The sequence below is a fragment of the Lissotriton vulgaris genome, chromosome 8 (genome assembly GCF_964263255.1).
Source record: "Lissotriton vulgaris chromosome 8, aLisVul1.2, whole genome shotgun sequence".
Taxonomy (NCBI): Eukaryota; Metazoa; Chordata; class Amphibia; order Caudata; family Salamandridae; genus Lissotriton; species Lissotriton vulgaris.
In genome coordinates this window covers 774,357,875-774,375,730 of record NC_141696.1, presented here as the reverse complement: position 1 = coordinate 774,375,730, position 17,856 = coordinate 774,357,875, and the positions used below count along the sequence as shown (strand labels likewise).

The following is a 17,856-nucleotide window of genomic DNA, read 5'->3' as shown; positions in this document are numbered from 1 at the left end:
ATTTCACATTCATGAAGAAGCATTTTCAAGGGAATAAAATAAAGAAATAAGCAAGACTTATGGAACATGAGGAAGAATATCAGAGGTTGCCTTAACAGGACTAATGAGATATTTGTTCCACATCATGTATTCAATAAGAGATAAAAGTGACATCTGAGAATATAATTTGGAGCATCACAAATCTCACCATGAAAACAAAGAATTAAAAAACTTGACTGTAGAAGCAACAACAAATGTAGCCAAATATGGAGAATTATACAAGAAACTAATTTTCCTAGTGGACAAAGTAAGTTGGAAACAGAGCCCATGCATAGAAACACCTTGGGAGCATTATTCACAATAACAAACCTCAGGACAAAGGAATATTAAAAAACATTGACTATATCTTGGAACATTCACTAATGCTTTTGGCAAAACCTCACATCTGCTAAGTTACTGTGAAGAGCATAGCACAGCTTTATTAAAATATGCCAAACAATTTCACATTTGTCTTTAAGTCATCCTCTTTACTTTTGGCACTGACAGCCTTCAGTGAAGTAGGGTGCATCTATCAGAAGTTAATATGAAGTTTATGCAACATAAAAGCATGTCGTTATTTTTCAAGTAATGTTTATTCTGGTTTGATCCTAGATTTCTTCTCATGTCATTTACCCCTCTGATATGTCTATGGCAAAGCTTACAAATTGTTACTACTGACTGGAAGGCACATTGGATAATAATCACCTGCATGCTCAAATTAGAGCAGTGGCCATAAAACACTTTTATGAAGACCAAACTGGTAATTGCTCTGCTGCTATAGGGTGGACTCCCTGGGCAGCAAAAGCTCCACAGCAAATCAAATGGCATTTCTCAAAACAGTACCAACAATCTAGAACCACCAGTGAGGCACCAGTCCATGAATCAGAGTGGATAATGGGAAAGGGCTGTGGAAAAAATAACTGAAGGCAGCTGGTTTTAGTATGAAATATCGAGTAGGAAATATTGTGACAATCTAATATTACACCCCAAAATTTGAGGAAAGAAATATTGAAAGGTAAGTGAGCATAGGAGTGTCTACATTTGTTATTCTTAACCCACTTCTACATTCCTTGACAAAGGCTACTAACAAGCCGAAATGCGTCTCTTTTTTAAAATTGGGATTGAGGCTGATCTGATCAAATAAAACAGATGCCATATCTTACCTGTCCTGAGTCTGTGTCTTTGTCTTCTTCCATGGATTACTCTGTGGGAGTTGGCTGTTTGTGTGTGTGTGTGTATATATATATATATATATATATATATATATATATATATATATATATATATATATATATACTGAAAAAACCATAGGTTATAGACCATATATAGTTAGGAATTCGCATTTACAAAACCTTATTTTACTCACACAAAACCATTGAAATTCCATATATAGTTAGTTGCACTAACTATATATTGTGCACCCGCAATCCACTGCTGATGATGTCACATATTACATCATTCATGACATGGTCAGTGACATCACTGATGACATCTCAAATGACATCACTGATGACATCTCAAATGACATCACTGATGACATCACTGATGACATCTCATTTGACATTACTGATCACATCACTGATGATATCATTCATGTGATAATACGATGAACCTCTTCAGACTCTAATATAACCTTAGATACAATCAGTGTAAACAGACACTCACAGACTGTCACTCATCCATGGAGTTACTCACACACCTAGTCAGTCATGCAAAGAATCAATCACACCTCCATTTCCTCAACTATACAGTTATACAAACTTTACTTATTCAAACATATACTAACACATATTTACTCTCTTATACAATCCCTGATACAAGTTCACAATGATCCATACAGCCACTCACACATTCACTGGCTCTTATGCACAGTTATTTATATATGTCAACTCTCACATGTACTGTGTTTTACATATGTACTTACTTTGACATGTAGCACTGAGATATCCATTCACTCACCAATACACTCATGCACACAGTCAACCGCCCATACAGCTGTTTCCACATGCACTTTTGAAACTGCGAATTCCTAACTATATATGGTCTATAACCTATGGTTTTTTCAGTGAATATATATATATATATATATATATATATATATATATATATATATATATATATATATATATATATATATATATATATATATTCACTGAAAAAACCATAGGTTATAGACCATATATAGTTAGGAATTCGCATTTACAAAACCTTATTTTACTCACACAAAACCATTGAAATTCCATATATAGAGAGAGAGAGTAAATATGTGTTAGTATATGTTTGAATAAGTAAAGTTTGTATAACTGTATAGTTGAGGAAATGGAGGTGTGATTGATTCTTTGCATGACTGACTAGGTGTGTGAGTAACTCCATGGATGAGTGACAGTCTGTGAGTGTCTGTTTACACTGATTGTATCTAAGGTTATATTAGAGTCTGAAGAGGTTCATCGTATTATCACATGAATGATATCATCAGTGATGTGATCAGTAATGTCAAATGAGATGTCATCAGTGATGTCATCAGTGATGTCATTTGAGATGTCATCAGTGATGTCATTTGAGATGTCATCAGTGATGTCATCAGTGATGTCACTGACCATGTCATGAATGATGTAATATGTGACATCATCAGCAGTGGATTGCGGGTGCACAATATATAGTTAGTGCAACTAACTATATATGGAATTTCAATGGTTTTGTGTGAGTAAAATAAGGTTTTGTAAATGCGAATTCCTAACTATATATGGTCTATAACCTATGGTTTTTTCAGTGAATTTTCAAGGTTTTGTAAATGCCAATTCCTAACTATATATGGTCTATAACCTATGGTTTTTTCAGTGAATTTTCAAGGTTTTGTAAATGCTAATTCCTAACTATATATGGTCTATAGCCTATGCTTTTTTCAGTGAATATATATATATACATACATATATAAACATATATCATCTGTATATCTATATAAATACAAACATAAATGCATGCATACATATACTTATATGCATACAGATGCATGTTATTTACATGAAAGTTGAAAAAACACTAATAAAAGCAAAGCTAAAAAGCCACCTCATTACAAACAGAATGGCTTTAACTTAAACGAGGGCGAGATCTATGGCATTTTCAATGCTTGTTTACTTTGGTTCCATCAAGAAGGCATTCAGATGTGTCACACATTTGCCATAAATTCTGAATGTTAGCACTCTAGTTGCACATTAGATCACTGTAGTAAAGCTACTGCTCACCAGGGACGTCTGCTGCTGGTATTCAAAGTGCATGTTTCAGTCTGCATGTCAGAATTTTTTTAATGAAATAGTAGAGGATTTGAGAAGTCACTCAAAATGATCCCTAATTTTTCTTTCTGAAGCACTAATCATACTTTCTATGGCAAAATTAACCCCCTCATGTTGTTCCTTTTTAAATTGAGTGTTTTCAGACTTACCACTTCATTCCAATCAAGATGGCTTCTGGTGTGCCATACTTTTGTCATAAGTAAGACTGTTAGCGCTCTAGTTGTTCTTTAGAACACTCTGGGACATTCTGTCATTGGGCTATACTTGGGGTACATCTGGGTGATATTTGGGCTACATTTAGGCTCTTTTGTCTCTGGTGGCCATCTTGGGAGACTGTATGTCAGAATTTTTTAATGAAATTGAAGAGGGTTTGAGAAGTCACTCAAAATGTGCCCTAATTTTTCTTTCTGCAGCACTAATCATAATTCATATGGCAAAATATACCCCCTCATTTTTTTCCTTTTTAAATTAAATGTTTTAAGAGTTACCACTTTATTCCAATCAAGATGGCTTCAGGTGTGCCATACCTTTGTAATAAGTAGGACTGTTAGCGCTCTAGTTGTTCTTTAGAACACTCTGGGACATTCTGTCATTGGGCTATACTTGGGCTACATCTGGGTGATATTTGGGCTACATTTGGGCTCTTTTGTCTCTGGTGGCCATTTTGGGAGACTGCATGTCAGAATTTTGTAATGAAATAGAAGAGGATTTGAAAAGTCACTCAAAATGTGCCCTAATTTTTCTTTCTGCAGCACTAATAATACCTTCTATTGCATAATATACCCCCTCATTTTGTTCCTTTTTAAATTAAATGTTTTAAGAGTTACCACTTTATTCCCATCACGATGGCTCCAGGTGTGCTATACCTTTGTAATAAGTAGGACTGTTAGTGCTCTAGTTGTTCTTTAGAACACTCTGGGACATTCTGTCATTGGGCTATACTTGGGCTACATCTGGGTGATATTTGGGCTACATTTGGGCTCTTTTTTCTCTGGTGGCCATTTTGGGAGACTGCATGTCAGAATGTTTTAATGAAAAAGAAAAGGATCTGAGAAGTCACTCAAAATGTGCCCTAATTTTTCATTCTGCAGCACTAATCATACTTTCTATGGCAAAATATACCCCCTCATGTTGTTTCTTTTTAAATTAAATGTTTTAAGAGTTACCACTTTATTCCAATCAAGATGGCTTCAGGTGTGCCATACCTTTGCAATAAGTAGGACTGTTAGTGCTCTAGTTGTTCTTTAGAACACTCTAGGAGGCTGCAGTAGAACACAAAGGAATCAACTGACAGTCTCTGTCCTTGTTGGATGTACATGTTTTACTGAGAATGTCAGACTTCATTTTCACATGACTGAGAAAGATAATGTGAATTTACAGAAAATATGCTTTCAGTTTAGCTTATAGATCCCCTTCCAAACCACTGTGGGAAAATCATGAGATATTAGTTTTCTTTCAAACAATATTCATGATATCATAGCAGAAGGTTTTTTCACATGGTAAAATCACCTTAGAACCCACCACAATTCCTAAAACGAGTATGGTACCATCAACAAATGATTTATAATGTAACTAAAGTCCTAAAACCCTCTATTAACTACAATGCTTTTTAATGAGGTGCTATCATGTATATTGGTCCCAAGATGGCTGCCAACACTTCTTGGATGAAGTGCTGACAGCCAATCAGATCAGATGTGTGGTTAGGCTCCGCCCAGATATATATCTTTTTTTGAACCTAAATTACTCAAAATCCACTGGAGCACATATATTGAGACCTAGCAAAGGCACATCGGGCTAACAGTCCCTACAATTTTGCCAAGTTTCGTGCAAATCCATTCAGCCGTTCGAGCTAAAAGTGAGGCCAACCGCCCTATGGAAATTAACATGGGAAAAACGCGTTTTGGGACCCCCCTTTTTTCTCGGCCCCCCCTTGATGAAACCCCCCCAAATTGTCAGGGGCTGCTCAGAAACAAAATGTTCCATTTTCCTGAAAATTTCAGCCAATTCCGTCCACAAACGCCAAAGTTATTAGACATAGAATTTTCAAAAATCCCATAGAGAAAAAATCCTAACTATATATACCTACTGGCGACCGCCAGTAGGTAATATATATATATATATTATATATTATATATATATATTCACAGAAAAAAGCATAGGTTTCAGCCATGTTATAGTTAGGAATTAGCATTTAAAAAACCTTAGAAATTCACTGAAGAAGCATATGTTTCATACAAGTTATAGTTAGCTGGACATTTCACTCATACAAAACCATTGAAATTCCCCCGTTATAGTTAGTTCAGCTAACTATAACTCTTGCGCCCGCATGGCACTGCTGATGACGTCACATATTACATCACTCATGACATGGCCAGCGACATCACTCATGATATCACTGATGACATCTCAAATGATATCACTGAGGTTTTTTAAATGCTAATTCCTAACTATAACGTGGCTGAAACCTATGGTTTTTTCAGTCAATTTCAAAGGTTTTTTAAATGATAATTTTTAAATGTATTAATTGTTATATTTTTTATACTGATTTACTACATTATTTTAAATTATTTGTTTTTATATATTTTATTTTTTAAATTACATGACATGTTTTATAGAAATTGAAAAATAAATGTTTTTAAAAGATTGAAATTGTAATTTTTTTAATATATTTTTTAATTTATATATATTTTATATAGCAGTCAATGATATCGTATGGAAGGAAATTCAAATTATTGTAACTACGATTAGAATTACTTTTCAGGATCAGTAGTGGGCTGAACGATGCAGCACTGAGGTCTTTCCTGATAAGAGGTGAGTAAATCGGAATTCGTAGTTCGGCTGATTTTTGAGGAATTTTTTAAAGTTCCAAAACTCCACACTTAGAAAAATTTCCAAGTTAAACCAGTCAATGTTAGCCTAGAAAAGGAAATTCAAGTTACTATAACTATGGTAAGAATTGCTTTACAGGATCAGTAGTGGGCTGAAAGAGGCAGCACTGAGGTATCTCCTGGCAACAGGTGAGTATATCGGAATTCGTAGTTCGGCTGATTTTAGAGGAATTTTTTTAAGTTCCAAAACTCCACACTTAGAAAAATTTCCAAGTGAAACCAGTCAATGATAGCCTAGGGAAGGAAATTCAAGTTACTGTAACTACGACTAGAATTACTTTTCAGGATCAGTGGTGGGTTGAAAGATGCAGCACTGAGGTCTCTCCTGATAACAGGTGAGTAAATCGGAATTCGTAGTTCGGCTGATTTTTTATGAATTTTTTAAACTTCCAGAACTCCACACTTAGAAAAATTTCCAAGTGAAACCAGTCAAAGTTAGCCTATGGAAGAAAATTCAAGTTACTGTAACTACGATTAGAATTATTTTTCAGGATCAATAGTGGGCTGAAAGATGCAGCACTGAGGTCTCTCCTGATAACAGGTGAGTAAATCAGAATTCCTAGTTCGGCTAATTTTTGGGGAATTTTTTTAAGTTCCAAAACTCCACACTTAGAAGAATTTCCAAGTGAAACCAGTCAATGTTAGCCTATGGAAGGAAATTCAAGTTACTGTAACTACGATTAGAATTACTTTTCAGGATCAGTAGTGGGCTGAAAGATGCAGCACTGAGGTCTCTCCTGATAACAGGTGAGTACATCGGAATTCGGCTGATTTTACAGGAATATTTTGCTCAATGGTGAAGGAAGGGGGCGGGGCCTGGGGTAACATGTGTGCAAACACGCCCTGTGGCGCGTTTTAGGTTGGGGAATTAATTCCTCTTCAATCCTGAGGTCCCCTGTGAGCCAACTAGCTCACCAGGTACCTCCAGTATGTGCCAGGGAGCTGCATTGCAGACAGGTGTTCAGAGGGCACGCCCCCTTTATACAACACTCTGCAACGCAGCTCCGTGGTGCTTACTGGAGGTACCTGTTGGACTAGTTGGCCCCTAGGGGACCTCTGGATTGAAGAAGAATCAATTCTCCAATGTGAAATGCGCCACAGGGCATGTTTGCACACATATCACCTCTACCCCAGCCCCCTACCTTCACCACTTTGCAAACACGCCCCGTACCGCGTTCTAAGTTGGGGGATTAAGTCCCCTTGCATACTGGGGGTCAATGGGGGCCAACTAGCCCACCAGGAACCTCCAGTATGTGCCAGGGGGCTGCGTTGCAGAGAGGTGTAAAAAGGGACATGGCCTCATTACACCTCTCTGCAACTCAGGCCCCTGGCACGTTTGCAGAGGGGGAACTAATTCCCCTTGCATTCTGGGGGTCCCTGGGGGACAACTAGCCCACTAGAAACCTCCAGTATGCGCCAGGGGGCTGCGTTGCAGAGAGGTGTAATGAGGCCACGACCCTTTTTACACCTCTCTGCAACGCAGCCCCCTGGCACGTTTGCAGAGGGAGAACTAATTGCCCTTACATACTGGGGGACCCTGGGGGCTAACTAGCCCACCAGGAACCTCCAGTATGCACCAGGGGGCTGCGTTGCAGAGAGGTGTAATGAGGCCATGCCCCTTTTTACACCTCTCTGCAATGCAGCCCCCTGGGGGCTAACTAGCCCACCAGGTGCTTTCAGTAAGTGCCACTGCGCTGTGTTGCAGAGAGGTGGCCCAGGGTGTGCCCCTTTTTACACCTCTCTGCAATGCAGCTCTGTGGCGCATACTGGAGGCACCTAGTGGGCTAGTTGGACCCTAGGGACCCTCAGGATTCAAGGGGACCTAATCTCTCAACTTAAAACAGACACAGGGCACGTTTACATAGGTGCGAAGGGAGGGGACGGGGCCTGAGGTAACGTGTGCAAACACGCCCTGTGGCATGTTTTAAGTTGGGGAAATAATTCCCCTTCAATCCTGAAGTCCCCTGGGGGCTAACTAGCCCACCAGGTGCTTCCAGTAAGTGCCACTGCGCTGTGTTGCAGAGAGGTGGCCCAGGGTGTGCCCCTTTTTACACCTCCCTGCAATGCAGCTCTGTGGCGCATGTCATGAAAGATGTAATATGTGACATCATCAGAAGTGGATTGGAGGCGCGCGAGCTATAGTTAGCAGAACTAACTATAACGGAGGAATTTCAATGGTTTTGAGTGAAATGTCCAGCTAACTGTAACACCCCTAAAGCCTATGGTTTTTTCAGTGAATTTCTAAGGTTTTTTAAATGCTAATTCCTAACTATAACATGTCTGCAACCTATGGTTTTTTTCAGTGAATATATATATATATATATATATACCACACTGACGAAGGCAGCACGCCGAAACGCGTTTGTGGAGGGTGCCTGCAAGGAACAATAAATCTGCACTTTTCATGAGTAACCCCCGAGTGCTGTCATCTTTCTCGTATTAGAGGAGGATTTGGAGCGTGATATATATATATATATATATTTTTATTAGCTTCATGGTTCATGTATGTGGAGATAAGTGTAGAAATACATACTTTTTTTCGTCCTCAATATTTTGGCTATAAAGGTACAACAATATTTCCTACTCTAAATACCAGACCTACAACGTGGTTGCTGGGACACTCATTTTCTGTGTTTTTCAGAACTTCACTTTTGCTGGAGAGGTGATCAGTTTAAAGAAAAACTCGGTTTACCATCATGTGGGCTAATCATTGCTATCCTCCAACAAAGGTCTATTAGAAGCAATACATCACATAAATATAACCACATTTTCTATTCTGACTTGTCAATAATGAGCGTTTGGTATGAGTTAAAGGGTTTTATTTTACATTTTTTAGTAAATTAACTTTATTACATCATAAGTAAATCCATAAGTTGTAGTCATTAGAATCTTATTAGAAATCTATAATCAATAGCCAATGAATAAATTGCAATAAAACCATTAAGCACGTTCCATAAAGGAAAGAATCTCTATTAAAGGAATTGGGAGAGAATGGTGTCAGGTGGAGCCCAGAAAGAGTTCCAGGTCGCGAGAGAGTGTGACAGTTTAAGTATAAAACTTCAGCTTATAAAGCAGATCAACCAATCAAAAATCAATCAGAGCAGAACTTCCCATAATGAGCGGTTCAAGAAAATCAGTAGTTTCAGAGCAGCGTGGAAAAGGGGTAAAATGGAAAATTGCATGGGCAAGTGATAACCTACTCTAGGAACACGCACTATTATAAGCAGTTGAAAATTATATTGCAATATTCATGATGTATCTTCTCCTCCTCTAGTCCAATCAGTTTTCAGTGCTCTAATAGGAACATGTTCATTCCTCATCTTCACACAGGACATAGGTCCACAGACAGTAATATCTAAGTTTGCTACTATGTTGTACTATTTTTAAATTTATGTGGGTTACTTGCTCATTCAAGACTACTTTTCCAAGTATAACTACATCTCTAACCTTCTAATATGGCAAGTTTTATTCATGCTGACAATGGTCCATGTAAAAGCTGAAACATCTATATCATGGAAAGAAAAACATTTTGCACAACACCATCCTTTGGAATAAAACAAATATGTTAAAAGATGTCAAGGTCAGTGTAAATGCTGCATTTTTACATGAGGTTGTCTTCTTTACTTCACTAAACGACAATTTTAAATCATGTGTTAACAGTGGTCTTTGTGTAAGTAGAAACATACTACAGAGTTTAGATGAAAACATTCATGCAATTAATATTTATTAAGAAAACATGTTCATAGAAAGGTTAAGAATTTGAAATTTTATGTGGGGTTCAGCAATTCTAGTCAGTTGGCTTTTCAAGCAATGTTGCTTTTGCCATTTGAGGCCTAGTATGATTAGATACGGTTGCTTAGTGCACTTTTTACATTTAAAAGCATTTAATTGTCATTAAAGCCTACACATTAATCCAGCACATCTATTATAAACTGTTTTATGTTCTCAATATTATTTAAGACCCACCTTCACTGCTTGTCTTTAAGGACAGTGTTAAAGGATCTAGAATCAGTGGTATGCTCTCAGAGGCATAGGTTCCATCTTTTTTAGAGCAAGCTACAGATCTCTTTTCTTATATAGTCAATGCCACTCTTTGTAAACCTTTCTTCCACTGGGAATCTGATGCTGAAAAGTAATTTTGGGGTTAAAATAGACTGTAAAGTCTCTCACCAAGTATACTCTAAATGGAACCAAAAAACTCAATCTTAAGCATTGGTAGCATACAACCATAATGTTAACGTCTGAATATCAGCTTAATTAAGGAAAATGCAAAAGGGCCCAAAACTTTCTTTTAGCGGTGTATGGTGAGCACTCCAGATGGCAAAATTATATTTTCTTTGAATCACTTGCACTTAAAATTCTCTCACTGTTTATGCATCGTTCATGAGTATGTACCAAACCCGCTCCTGTTGTTTAGTATTACTTTTAAAATACCTCTGTCAGGGAAAGATGCTCACAAATTCTTCTGTACAGGAAGACTTCTCTCACATTGTATTAAACCATTGCAATATACAGCAGATCTTTATACGAAATTGCAATATAATTGTTCACAGTACCATTCTATTGGAAGAACCGGAAAATACCGGACCAAGCCATAATTTTATTCAATATTTACTCAGACTATCAAATGATATAATTGCGTAACAACAAACGGTTATTGACCCAAAGATGTGGAACCATGTTCTTACCTCCAGATTGCTTATCCCATTTAGGAAGCCATTTCATATTGCAGTCACAGGCCCAGGGATTTCCGTGCAGGAAAAGGCTCTCAAGCTGTGGCATGGAGTCGACCATCTTCTCTGGAAGAGTAGTAATCTTGTTTTCAGACAAATACAGGTGCTTGATCGTGGATAGCCGGAAATAATCCAGGAATCCAAAAGTTGTAAATGTGTAGGGATGCAGCTGCTGCAGCAAATTCCCCTCTAGATGCAGCAGTCTCAGGGAGGTTAACCCATTGAAGGCATTGGGGTGGATGAATTCAACTTTGTTGTGGTCAATGTGCAGCCTCATTAATCCTGAAAGGCCCTGGAAGGTTTGGCCTGTGATGACGTTTAACTTGTTGTAGCTCATTTTGAAAACCTGGAATGAAAAAGGAAAACGTGTTGTTGCTCTTTGGTTCAAGACTGTTTAGTGATAAAACAGCCTAAATAGATAATACGCGGGCATCACCTACATCAATACACAAAGTTGATCATTGGAAATGTTATACGGTTTGCTAGAAGACAGTCTGTAGTGGCCTCCTCGCAGCATGTAGCAGCTTAAAAATCATCAATAAATAAGTACGTGCTACATAAATAAATATTATTTTCTTATTCATTGGCGAATGTTCTGAAGTTTGCACACGGTAGGTAGCGTAAGCAGCATTATTCCGGATAACAACAAGCAGTTATGCCATTGTCAACTATAAAATCCTGGAGGCAAATGAAAACAAGCATTCACAAACCCAATATATGTTGCCTTGTCAAGAATGCATTATCTTATTTGTTTTTTTGCAGAAAAGACCCAACAAATTGAGCTAAAAATAAAGGAGCAGGTCATTAGCCCATGCACAAGGAAAACTAGCACAGAAGTGAAGTCTTTTTCAATTGTGCACATGAGATCATGGAAAATGCCGCTTTTTGCAGTGGAAGTCAGCCAAAGGATGTAGTGGGCTGACCCTTTATTTCATGTTAAATGCTGCAGTGGGGAGAAGCAATATGTGAATGACAGTTGAATAGATCAATAGATGAACAGGCATGATTGAAATAAACATGAGACTGGCGACGCTGCTAAAACTGTCTGTAAGCCAGCCCTACAACATTCGGAAGCATTCGTTTTCATATTAAACGGCCAGAATTTGAAAGGAACTTTCATTGCCTATAGGTCAAGATTGATTCCGCCCGACTCATAAAAGAACTGAAAACATTCTTGTTAGGGCATTATATGCCCTTCCCAAAATGCCATTAAACCTTCCTGGAAGAGGTTCTTCTCACAATCCACATTGCATTGTCTTGCCATCTCCAACCCGATAATAACTTTGTGGTCAAATATTATTAAAAAGTTCATATTTAGTAATAATTACCTATATATCTCTGATCAAATTCCGTGCAACCAGCTGCACACTGCTGGACACTGGGTCTAGACTTGCGTCTGGTTAATTAATGCATAAAAAACATAAACATTAGGTCATAGCTTATATTACGGACTTCATAACCTTGGGTGGTTTTTGGCTTTGATTTCAAATCTATTTTCCTTTAAATCCAATATCATGCCTATACATTTCGGTGAATGTATGTACATGCATTTTACAAATAAAATACACAAAGCATGCTGCATTTTAGTATTACCAGATTTGCATTGTGCAAGGAATTTATTTGAAATGATTGAAAACAGACGGAACAGAGTGAAGGCGCAACGAACGTACGCTCGTAACACGGTGAAGATTACGATTGCCCATAGGGACGCTGCGGACCCAATAACTCTTCCATTGATCACGGAGAGCTAGCAATAAGGGCTTTAGGAGGACAGCGACAACAAACAGAAGGAAAAACGATTTTATTGGGCAGATTGAGAAAATAAAAAGGACCAAAAATAAGCTGGACAATATTACTTGTTTTAAATTAATAATTCTCTCTGGAGGATTTGAACCAAATGAGAAGATTCTGAAAACTAAATAGAAGCTACAAACAGGAAACTAAGCCGACCAAGAGAGTAACACAACAGGAGACCAGTGGTAGAATGGGGATCCCTGTCTATGACATAAATCTTCTCCGTGAGTAAGGATTAAGGACAGAAACTTGTGAAAAACATGAACAAGAGGCAATATAATTAACGGTCTTGATAAAGATGGGTGTATAAGGGAAGTACCATCGAAACGCGTTGACGCAGGGGTGAACACAATTCAAAGAATAACCATATCGAGCCAAATGACAAACAAGAGTATAACATTGGTTTGTTGGTTTACAAAAAATCAAATTTGAATGTGTACTGGTATATGACAAGGGGTATTGTGTCATACTGGAGTTGATTGCCTCTTATTTTTCTTCTTGTGCAGGTCATAATAAGAAAATAGGAGAATTATCTTTATTGTCTGTGGGATATAAATATCAGGATTGATGAAATTGTAAATGTATGTAATTTGTTTTTATTGTGTTTTTTTATTGATGGTATAGTTACAACCATTTTTAACCTGCAAGCAAAAAAAAAGTTTTTTGTAATAAAGAATATCTTTATGAATATAGTCAGTGTCAGGTTGTGAGTTATTAGTTCAACCATTTGTGATGGAGATTTGAAATACAGCCAAGGGAATTGTGTTTTTTGATATAGGTTTGTACCTGATTTCCCTTGACGAGTTTAAGGAGTCCCTCTCTAATTTTTTCTAAAACAAGGAATGTAACTACCTGTTTACAACAAAGCAAACAAAATGAAGTGGAGCATGTAAAACTTTAAGATTTGCATCACCGTGTTAGTCTAGACTAAACCTTTTGTCACAATTAGTTTGCATGCACAGTTACTCATCTCTCCTACACAACCTACAAAATATGTGGGTTTGCTCGTTACATATCCTTACTTGTAGATGCTGACACAGATAGCGACTATATGACTTTCAGCTCAGCTTCTGCTGGCCCTGTGACACCAACTACTCCCCTTACCCGCTCTCTCAGGAACGGCCTAATCAGTATGCCATTGAATATCTATTCACACACGCTGCCCACACATACAGGGTTTCCTTTGAAAACGGGTCTGTTCCTCAGCTACCTGCATTGAAACACTCTTTATGAGATAACTTTGTAAGTTGGACTATAAATTCCATAGAGAGTATCAATCTGTGTAAGCGGAGTTGGACCACTTTGAAATCTAGGACTCCCTACGATTTCTTGTAACAGCGTCCTGAGGAGGCCTTAGCTCAATGGGCCAAAACGTGTCAACCTGTTTCTTTATAAGTACTCCGCATTTCAAAGCATGTTGAAACATCTGCAATGATTCATCAATATAAAAATCTTTTGCGACCGGTAAAAAGCCGGCAAAATCCATTTGCGATGCATCAACCCAAAATGCATTAGCAAAATAGGTAATCGCAATTTAAGGGATTACCTATTTTTCGAATGCATTTAGGGAATCGCAATTCGCCATTCCCTACATGCAATCCAAGAAGCATTTTCAAAATGCGATTTTGCATTAAGAAATCGAAAATTAACATCAACTTCAAGTTGATGTTAATTTGCAAATCCTTAAAAAAATGCACAAAATTGCATTTTTCTATGTGCCATGTGGCACATACACATACCCTTAGGACGTGTGTGCACAACATGTCCACACGTACCCTTTTTTGGGGTGTATCGGGGGGGGGGGGCTTAGGCCCCCTATCACCCTTGCAATTGCATTCGAAATTTGTGATCACCTATTTGGTAATTGCAAATTGTGTATGCTTCCCCATACATTCCTATGGGCCTCTAAGCCCATAGGAATGAATAGGAAAGCATTCGCAATTTGCAATTCGCTATTAGGGAATGTGTAGGAATCACTATTATTTTTGCGGAACCTACATGCATAAGGCATTGCGACTCCTAATTAGTGATTCTTTAAAAAATGCTATTAAAGAATCGCAATTCCTTATCTTGACGCATGTTCCCATTTAGCCTTTAAAAGGGATCAGCAGCTAATGGACATTTTTTCACTTAAGAACTACCTCTAAGTGTATTAATGGGCACTTGAAGGTCGTGCGTACACCCCAATAAATGTTTACAAGGAATGTGTAATACAAACATGCACTTTAAAAAATGTCTGTTTTTCTATATATGCCTTAACCAAATGAGGTATCATGCTGTTTAAAATAAACTATGCATCAATTATCTCAGTATAGAATGTGTTCTGGCAAGACTAAACTCAAAAGTGCCTTCACATGCATGTCATTTACCTAGTACTGTCAAAAAAATCATTTTATAGATAGTTGCACAAATAATTATGTTGCTTAAATGATCATGACATATGAACTATTGTGAAATATTAGCAACAGATGGCTTAATTAATACCTTAGGGAACCTTTTCTTAGGACATATTTCAGCTTGGCATATTTGATTATTTAATGATTGCAGCAAATTACTTGTTCCTCATTTTAAGCTTAATGAATGATGGAAAACACTAGGCAGCTGATTGGCTATATGCTGAAGACAAAAAATTCTAAAAGTAAATAATAATGTTTACTGCAGAGTACGGGAGAACTGATAAAACCTGATTTCTTCTCTGTAGCCTAGCTAAAGGCACCAACAAAAAACATTGCAAAAAAGAGATTTCTCTTTAATAGATGTCCTACAAATATGGCAGTGGAGACGCCCCCTGGGGAAGGAAGAGATGTTTTTTTTTCTAGTAGGCAATATTTTATTAATTGTTATTAAACTTTTGGAGTGTTGAGATCTCCATAGAAGAATTAAGTGGCTATGTCCTGGGTCAGTAATGGCTTGTGCAGACCTTGTGCGCCAACATTCCAGTATTGGATTTCCTGTTTCTTCCTTTTTAATGTATACATTTTTACCCCATGTAGGTGGACTGTTGCTCTAGTAATATAACCTTTCTGCCTCAGGTTATGATAATTGTTAAAGTCCATCACTTTCATTAAAGACCTTTTCCTCTGACTTCAGGCTATAACCATCCATTTTATCAGTTTTCGATAAATTCCTAGGTAGAAGGTAGTGATCTACTTTAAATACTACCACACTGCCACTGGTTTCCATTTAGAGTTGGGTGTCAAAAGTGTATCAACCAAAAATGAGCAGATGTTCTATCTGCCCAATACTCAATCATGCTTCCTCTTTTATAGAGATGGGGAAACCACTGGTTTTCTGATGACAGAGTCAGCTGGCTCATCTCTTGAAAATATCCTCTCTCCCGCCCAATGCCCATCAACATTTTTACCTGAGAAACCACCTTTCAAGGGTCTGCTCTTATTCATAAACCTCATCAGCTTCTTTCAGGTCTGAGACCACCACATGAACTATGGTGGTTCAGGGCCTGAAAAGTATTAACTCATCCAAAGCAAAGGAGTTGTCATTATTTTTTCAAAGACAAGCCAACAAAATTAAGAGCAAAATGTCAGGATTTCTGAAGTTGTTTTCAGTAGTGGTTTCCTCCTAAGTGTTGAAACCATTTTGGCAAAATTTTACCACTGAATATGCAGGAAACTCCAGAATGAATGAGCTGATCAGTACTGGGCCACCGGAGATGGTGCCTTCACTGTCCAAACTCCGTAGCAACTGTCTTGCGACCCCCAAATCAGATCCTAAAACTTTTTTGCTGCATATTAGTAACTGAAGCATTTGAGATTAACTGTTGGGCATAGAAGATATAGAGAAAAATTAACAAAAATGACCAAAGTGTGATGAGTGGGGGAAATGAATATAACCCATTATGCCACATCACACATCTACACCATGAATCCTTTTTGCTAGGCTTTATTACATGTCTTCGGAGGGAAAGAGCATAGTGTTTGGTGCCAAACCCCTTTACACTTTTATGTCGAGAAGATTACTTGGCATGTTGAAGCAGACAGATTGTAGATGAAATACAAAACATAGCACAACAAACCACAACAAAGTGCTATTCATAAACAAAAATCAACAAATCAAGAACGCAACACTATGGACCAGCACAACACAATAACACAGCATTAGCAGAATAGAAAAGCAAAATACAAAAGTCAGAAACAAATGCAGGACATGGACCAAACAACAAAATTGGTCAGTGACACAAGCATTAGCAACACGACATACCACAACAACACTAAATCATAATCACACGCTAACATTTTATTGCAACAGAGAAACACAAAACGTCACAATCAACAAGAAAACATCAAAACAATATCCTGTTGTTGTATTAGTGAGTCGTTGTGGTCGAGTATGTTTTGCTTTCTTTATTCACTGTGCTGTGTTATTTTTTTATGCTTTTGTTCTAGCTTGTATGTCAAAATATCGGGAACCAGAATAGTATGGTAAATTTGTATCATGGGCCAAACATTAATCCAGACAAATATTATAATTTTAGGATCTGCTGTGTTTTTGTTGTGATTTAGGTATATTTATTTAAATAACTGTGAGTCTACACATCACAAATATTACTTCAGTACATTTAGGTCGTGCTTTTTCTGTGAGTAACAAAAATATTATTTTCTATACGTTTTCAGCAAATAATGTATACTGTCATTGCCTCAGGGATACCAATCTTGGTGTACATTTGTCGTTATCCTGCAAAGGAACCATAGCATCCTTTTATTTACTCTACGTCTGATGTAAATATGTGCTCGAGGGGAGCACCTTACCTGCTCATAGATGTTGTTTGTGCCTAATTTGACATGTAAAGTTAATTTCACTACACAAAAACCAAAATGACATGGTTTGTTTTATGTTGTGTCCACTCAATATCAACAAAATGCTACATATTCACAATTTGTTCAGAATTATCTTAGCAAAATACAGATAACACTTTTTACAACTATAAAAATAGATTTATTTCTTCTTTACATGCTATAATTAAAACATCTCTTGTATGTACATGTTTTAAAAGAAACATCCTGCATTCTTTACATAAGTTGAAAACAGTTCAATTCCACTTCACGTCCTTTGAAGTTTCCCTAAAGATATGTATAATTATGTCAACCTTGTCTCACACTTTTTATACGCACAATC

General features: G+C 37.4%; 1 protein-coding gene across 1 annotated transcript in view; it reads right to left on the bottom strand.

The window, feature by feature from the left end:
- The window catches only part of MXRA5 (matrix remodeling associated 5), a 230,304-nt gene that overhangs the window by 55,005 nt on the left and 157,443 nt on the right, over window positions 1–17,856 (bottom strand). The window contains exon 3 of the mRNA XM_086934665.1: window positions 10,885–11,275. Coding sequence (XP_086790791.1) covers window positions 10,885–11,275 — 391 coding nt within the window. The remainder of the gene's footprint in view (window positions 1–10,884; window positions 11,276–17,856) is intronic.